Source organism: Sceloporus occidentalis, unplaced genomic scaffold (assembly GCF_023333645.1).
Source record: "Sceloporus occidentalis isolate IW3139 unplaced genomic scaffold, rSceOcc1.0.p SCAF_26, whole genome shotgun sequence".
Taxonomy (NCBI): Eukaryota; Metazoa; Chordata; class Lepidosauria; order Squamata; family Phrynosomatidae; genus Sceloporus; species Sceloporus occidentalis.
In genome coordinates this window covers 13857355-13864825 of record NW_028317006.1, presented here as the reverse complement: position 1 = coordinate 13864825, position 7471 = coordinate 13857355, and the positions used below count along the sequence as shown (strand labels likewise).

The following is a 7471-nucleotide window of genomic DNA, read 5'->3' as shown; positions in this document are numbered from 1 at the left end:
ATGACTGGCTGGATTGTCCTTCCCATCAGCCTGACAGCGTTCTCAATCCCCGGGATATGGATTGTGTAAGGAGCTTTTTTTTTGACGCATCTTTTAGAAACAGGACCGTTCACCCCTATTAAAGAGAAGAACTTACATGGGGGGGGCAGCACATAGCTATTCTATGCATTAAAGTGGATATGGAGCGTCCCTTTGAGACCAAGCCTTTCATAGGGCAGTGTGTGACAGTGTGCGGGGTGTATACTAGTGGTATATGTGTGCGTTAGGTTATATGTATACTCGTGGTGTACATTATGGGGCAGCATTGGACTGATTTCTGTGTTTCTTTATTCTTTGTTACAGTTACGCAATGGCTGTGATGAACCATCATGTGTGTCCGGTGGAGAACTGGTACTGTACACACATCAGTCTGCAGGTTTTATGTATATGAGCGCGTTTGCCGTCCACAAGATGTATTTATCTGTATATGACGTTACAGCATGGGGTGTAGTTTGAAGGGTAATTAGATTAGGGCCATGTCGGCGAAGGTAAATATTGGAGGTGTCTAAAGGGCTCGTGTATTGAGACACCTTTGCCTATCCCTATCGTGGTTCTATATTCAGTAGTCTGATCTGTTAACACACAGACATTTCATAGGGCGGTATGAATACGGCAGAGCACGATCTTAAAAGATACCCCTTGAAAAGAAATATTTAAAAAAAAATAAGGAGATTTTTGTATAGAAAGTGATTTTGATGCAAATTTGGGACGTGGATTTATACCAATGGTTTTAATGCCCTTCAATACGCATGGTCGTGTCCATCCATTTTTTAATCTGTTCTTTCTTTCTAGCTTTTAGTGCTGAAACAACCAATCGACTAAGTTGATAATAATTGATAATCAAAATAGCTGTTAACAATTTTCATTATCGATTCGTTTGATTTATTCGATTAGTTGATGTGAGTACAGCACACACTATTGTTTCAAAGTTTAACTTAAACTCCGCTTCCTCCCATACTTCAGTCTGATCTAGTCCTTAGTGTCTCTCTCATCCCATCATTAACCCCCTCCCACCCTCTGTTCTGCAAATTAAATAAACTCCCTCCTATCCTCTGGTCTGATCCGGTCTCTCTCTCTCTCTCATCCCATCTCCTCCCCTCATTGACCCCCTTCCACCCTCCGCTCTGCAAATTAAACTCCTTCCTACCCTTCGTTCTGATCCGGTCCCCAGTTTCCATCATTAACTTCCCGGTTGCCCTCATTAAATTATTTTAAATAAATTGCTTTTTTTTTATCCGATTAATCAAAAAAATAACCGTTAGTTGCAGCAATTAGTTAATATCTTTATCTGTCGTTTGCGTTGGTCGGTTCTATGAAGCTCACATAGTCCATGGGGAAATAGGAGACAGCGGGACTCCTGGACCCCATATAATTATATAGCAACAATCCTCACGTTCCATCTCTTTCTTCCTTGCAGGACATACAACCTAACGTGTGCCGATGATAACGCCAAGCAGGGGACACCCAAATCATGCTGCACCCTGGAAGATGTCCCCCTCATCAGGTGAGACATTCTATACTGCTGAGTCCCTGCGGGAGCAGGCGGGATTGGCCACAAATGTGGCGGGAGCGGAACACCCACATTGCGGGAGCGGGCGGGATTGGGCAAAAAATCAGCGGGAGCGGGATTAAAAAAGCAGTCCCGTGGAGGGCTCTACACCACGCCTCCTCTGTCCTATGCTGTTCTACAAATATATTTATTTCTTTGGTTTGATGCCGTGTCATGAGAGCTGCTGACGCTTTCTGCTCTGCTTTCCAGCAAGTGTGGTACTTACCCTCCTGAGAGCTGCCTCTTCAGTCTGATTGGAAATGTTGGTGCATTTATGGGTAAGTTGGCTGAGAGGAATTTACAAACCCCCCATTCCCTCTAATGCCTACCGCCGTACCTTTTCCCCTCCTTTTCCCCTCCTTTTCCCCTCCTTTTCCCCTCCTTTTCCCCTCCTTTTCCCCTCCTTTTCCCCTCCTTTTCCCCTCCTTTTCCCCTCCTTTTCCCCTCCTTTTCCCCTCCTTTTCCCCTCCTTTTCCCCTCCTTTTCCCCTCCTTTTCCCCTCCTTTTCCCCTCCTTTTCCCCTCCTTTTCCCCTCCTTTTCCCCTCCTTTTCCCCTCCTTTTCCCCTCCTTTTCCCCTCCTTTTCCCCTCCTTTTCCCCTCCTTTTCCCCTCCTCTTATGTGTCCTTCCTGGTCCCTGACTTTCCTCTCTCTCAGTGGTGATGATCTGTTTACTGAGATACAGCCAGGTGATTGAGCTCAGCCACAGTTCCTGGCTGAACACCATTGCTTTGATATCCGGCTGCACCAACGCGGCGGGTCTGGTCATGGTGGGAAATTTCCAGGTAAGACTTATTAACAACGCTATCTTATACCCGTGTCTGTCAGAGTATGAGGAGACGCGAGAGGCTGTGTCTTCTACACATGCTATAATAGTCTTAATGGATAAGGTTGCAATTACTTAGGAAAGATACTTGACACCGGGTGCTGGCAGCTTTGATCCAAGCTATGTAACCCTGCTTTAGTACAGGTGAGTCAGCTTCTGCCTACACTCAGCGGAGGGGTTTCTAAGAGAGACACTCACTTAGGGGCCGTACGGAACTTAGATATTCAAGTGTAATGCAGATCTTCCCATGTGTATCATCCGCACACTGTGTCACCGGGGATGTAATAAATGCCTGATTTAGTACAATGAATTATGGCGATAGCCGTGCATTGTGTCACAGTCTAGAACTCTGGAATGAATGCAGCTTTTAAATCCTCATATTTGAAGCTTGGGGTGGGCAATGTGTCCGCATTTTAACTATTTACTACATATACTTCTATCCCGTATATTTTCTATCCTTCTGATAGAAGCCCCAGGAATACCCACCCATATCTCTAAATCTAGTTCAGCTTACAGCCCACATACCAGCAGCTCCCAGTCCAGTGTGTGTATCGTGTTGAATTGGTGGTCTCGTACTTGCAGGTGGATTACGCCAAATCTCTACATTATATCGGAGCAGGAGTGGCGTTCCCGGCAGGCTTGCTCTTCGTGTGTCTGCACTGCATCCTCACGTACCACTTGGCGGCCAGTACGCTGGACTTCTGGGTGGCTCATCTACGTGTCAGCCTAACCACTGTGGCCTTAATATCCCTCGTTCTGAGTATCCTTCACGAGCCAAAAACAGAGCTGTGCACGCTTGTCGGTGTTGTGTGTTTGCGTGGGTGTTTCATGCTTTGTCACTATACCAGATATTAGACTGCCGCGTGGGGTTTCCATTGTATATCATCACTGCATGTACGGTGGCCGTTAAGCAGACATGGCTTTTCCTTAACAAGTCTTGTAGGTGGGGTCTTCTTCATCCATGAAAGTTCCCTCCTCCAGCACCTGGCTGCCATCTGCGAGTGGATATTTGTCCTGGACATCCTGGTCTTTTACGGAACCTTTGCGTATGAGTTTGGCTCTGTCTCCAGCGACACTTTGATGGCGGCGCTGCAGAGCGCCTCTGCGCGCAGCTGCAAGTCTCCTGGGAGCAGCAGCACCTCTACCCACCTGAACTGTAATCCTGAACGGATTGCCATGATCTGAGGGCGCTGGGACGGGAACATCCGATTACCGCCCTCCCCCAACACTCAGGACGGCTTTTTATTATTTTTATTTTCTTTTATGTATTTACCAAATATATATATAGAATATTAAGCCAGTATTAACTGATTCTCTGCCGAAGGGAGCTAAAAATAACAGCCCTCGGCAGCGAACAGGTTCAGAGAACTAAAGAATAGTATTTGTTCTGGCTCACTTTATTATTTTTCACATGTGCTTTTTCTTTAACACTCTCTTGGGGCTTTTTTTATATCTAATTTCTCTTTCCGATTGTATTTTAAGCATTGCTGGAAGAATGCAACTTGTCATGTTCAGGAGACTATTGGTCCTTGTCTACAACAAGAGTAGGGTTAATGGGCAACATTCTAAACTCAAAATACTGGTGCCAGACTCAAAGCAACTTTGTACTTTCTACTGCCTCATACTAAAACACAACGCACTTTGTACTGATGGTGGTTATGCTTGTGTTGTATGCATAACATACACACTAGCAGGGTTGTGCACCAGCAACTACCATTACCCTTAACCAGCAGATTGTAACCCATCACTACCTGGAGGGTGACTGGTTGCCTAACCCCTGCGCTGCATAGTATGGTGATGCTGAGTACCTGGTTCTCAACATTCCACATTTGATTAGAAATGCTGATGGTTTGTACACTCACGTGAAGAAACTAACCCTCACTAATATTTCTGTGATCACTACATATAGTATGCTGCATATAGTTGTGTATCAATGACAGCACAGAGTATTTTTGTTAGTGACCTCACAAATGAAATTGTTACCCAGATGCTCACAACTTATATATATATATATATGTAATGTATGTATATGATTACCAGATTACTTACAAAGCCTAAAATTACAGAAAACATCCGAGACCCATTTCTTCGCAATAGTAACAATAACCTGCTGTACCCTAAATGAGCCACTAGGTGTCGCCTTGTTAGACCTTAGCAAGCAATTGTATTTGTTAAATCCCTAGCCTAAGGTCACATTTCCACAAGCCTTAAATTTTGTATTGTATAAATATGTCAGGTTTCTACATTTTTTTTCTTGTTTTCTCTTCCTGGAGAGCGACTGTTAATTCTTCAGATGGGAGGGAACTGATCTTCCTGTACAAAACTGTTATTACAGGCTTCCTCACTGCCACTTAACACATACAGGAAACCTCAAATGCAGCAAAGCCAGGATTCCAGTCCCCGGGGGCTCCCTGGGGGCCCTCCGCAGTAACATGATGCTGTTCCACATGGATCTGGGGCATCCTATGTGTTTTCTTTTTTTTTTATCGATAATAAAAACATTTTTTTAGCACATTGTCTGGTATAAATTTGTAAAGTATTGAGGTATGAGTCTTACGGAAGTGGATCTGTTATTTTCCCCAAAAACTACATTTCAGATTTCTCTACACTAAATAATCTCATGGACGGATTAAAATAAATGTATGTATACAGTGATCAGCCGTATCATTATGGCCACTGACGGGTGAAATGAATAACACGGATAAGCTTGTTATATATTAGGCAGCAAGTGAAAATTTTGGCCTCAAAGTTCATGTGTTAGAAGCAGGAAAAATGGGCAAACGTAAGCTTCTGAGCGACTTTGACACGGGCTGCGATGGCTAGACGACTGGGTCAGAACATCGCCAAAGCTACAGCTCTTGTGAGGTATTCGGGGTCTGCAGTGGTCGGCACCTATCAAAAGTGGTCCAAGGAAGGAAAAGCGGTGAATTGGCGACAGGGTCATGGGCAGCCAAGGCTCATTGATGCATGTGGGGGGGTGAAGGCGGGCCGGTGTGGTCAAATCCAACAGATGATGGCCTGGTCTGATGGATCACGTGTTCTTTTACATCACATGAATGGCCGGGTGCGTCGCTTTCCTGGAGAACACACGGCACCAGAATGCATCCATGGAGGCCGCTCCTCGCAACCTACAGGATCAGTAGCAGTCGACCCGATCCATTAAGGACTTAACTGTAGGTCCTACAATTGACGAAGCACGTCAGGGATGTGGGCGGCTGCCGCTGATATATTTTGACATCTTGTCCACGCGGCCGCCGTGTCCTGATTTTACCAATGCATTATCAATAAAGACAAACTTTTCACTTGGCTACGGGTCTAGCGTCATGAGTGGTTTCAATGACTGTATCTGGATTTGTCTGGACAACCAACTTGGAATTTTTCTCCATACTAGCACCTCTAAAGTAAACTATTTTTCCTTCTACGTCTAACACTATGAGGGAATCTCTGCGCTGCAGCTGATCTGTATGCCTTCCATAGCATCGTTTTAGGATAAATTCCTTCCTAACTACACCCGCGTCAGACATGCTCCATAAAGAGCCGCTGGCATAATGGCCACGTAAGGCACGGGGTAGTTGCACAATTGGGTGTAGAAAGCAGAAGGCGGATGGCACTGATCCAGTTTCACCCGGGAATTGTTAGATATTCAGCTTCTCATATTTCAAGGCAGGATCTGTATTTAGTAGCAGAGCAGAAAGGGAGGCGATTTACAGCATTTAAAAAACATTTTGTTTTGTTCGCCTCCAACTCTTAAAGGGACATCCCAGCATTTTAAAGAAGATTAATATATATTTAGTAAAGTAAGTAAATAATGTAAAAGCAGCCGTGAAAAGCCTGGTCTGGGTGCAGAGAGTGGGGACTGGGGGTGCAGGGGGGACACCGCTAAACTTTAAGGGACTATTCATGTACAACAGGCTGGATTGTCCCTTTAAGGCAGAGATGTGGTTTCAGCTCCTTGATCTCACTATACATTATGAAGGCCCAACCCTATTGAGTTCCTGCTGCAGGAAGAGCTTGGGCGGCCGTGCATCATGTATAGTTAAATCAGTGAGATTTCTCCTTACACATTGAATTATGCATGAGCAGCTCAGCAATTATTGCTAGAGACATTTGCAAGTATCAGCCCCTGATAATGAATAGTGAAGCTGGAGTTACCAACCACAACTCCTGCAAACTCTGCCATTAGCGAACAGACCCTAGAGATGATCATTAAGCGCATTACATTTCCTATAGCACAATAATCTGAATCCATCCACACCAACACGTATATTCCAAAATACCAAATCTACTCTACTAGAAGCAGAAAGAACCGAACGTGCGCTTCAACGTCAGATCTCTCTAAGCATCGGGATGCAAACTATCCGTAGCACCAATAGCCGACATATATATATATATATATATATATATACATACATACATACACACACACACACACACACACACACACACCATATATATGTTTGGAATTGTCACACATAATCATAAAAAATAGCATTTTATTCTACAAATCAGAAGTAGTATGAAAGAGCTCTTTTATTACACTTTAAATGATTAATAATTAATATAAAGTGTTATGCATGCATGTGTACCCAGCTCTGTTGAGTGACAGATATTAGGAAGCAGGTAAGTGAATAAGCAGGGTTTCCTGAATAAACGCAAAAATAACGCACTGAAATAAAAAGATGGCTGCCCTCGCAAATCCGGTGACACACATACTGTTGGCCACCATCAGATGTAATACACAGAGATCTGAGAGAGACAAACGTAGTAATAAAATGTCACAGCTACATTCAGAGGGATTTCCAAAAACGAACACCCCGTCAGACCGAAGCCTGGCCAGTCCTCATTACTGAACAGCCCTGTTTAAGTGGCTCTCTTCCCGCTGCCCTGGCTCGCAGGGGGATCTGCTTCAAGCAGGGACGATATGTATGAATGTATTAATTCCTGCTCCGGATTCTTTATTGCTGGATTTGAGCTCCCCTGGCGCAGCAGGGAAAGGGATTTAATAATATTCTAATTAAGACTGCTGGGTAAAGGAGGAGAGATGCCACTAAAGAATGTC

At 44.3% G+C, this 7471-nt stretch overlaps 1 protein-coding gene across 1 annotated transcript; it reads left to right on the top strand.

Moving 5' to 3' along the window:
* LOC149300208 (transmembrane protein 150A) lies at window positions 1–3597 on the top strand. Its single transcript, XM_089485771.1, has 7 exons — window positions 1–65; window positions 343–390; window positions 1457–1543; window positions 1799–1866; window positions 2244–2371; window positions 2995–3172; window positions 3356–3597. Exons 1-7 carry the CDS (start codon window positions 1–3, stop codon window positions 3595–3597), a joined length of 816 nt encoding a protein of 271 aa, XP_089341897.1.
* Window positions 3598–7471: the final 3874 nt, after the last annotated feature.

What these genes read in the sequence shown, in the direction of transcription:
- LOC149300208 (XM_089485771.1), top strand. Translation starts at nt 1, where the DNA reads ATGACTGGCTGGATTGTCCTTCCCATCAGCCTGACAGCGTTCTCAATC. An exon ending in AAATGTTGGTGCATTTATGG is followed by an intron (nt 1,867 to 2,243) that starts GTAAGTTGGCTG and finishes CCTCTCTCTCAG; the next exon opens with TGGTGATGATCTGTTTACTG. An exon ending in CTTAATATCCCTCGTTCTGA is followed by an intron (nt 3,173 to 3,355) that starts GTATCCTTCACG and finishes CAAGTCTTGTAG; the next exon opens with GTGGGGTCTTCTTCATCCAT.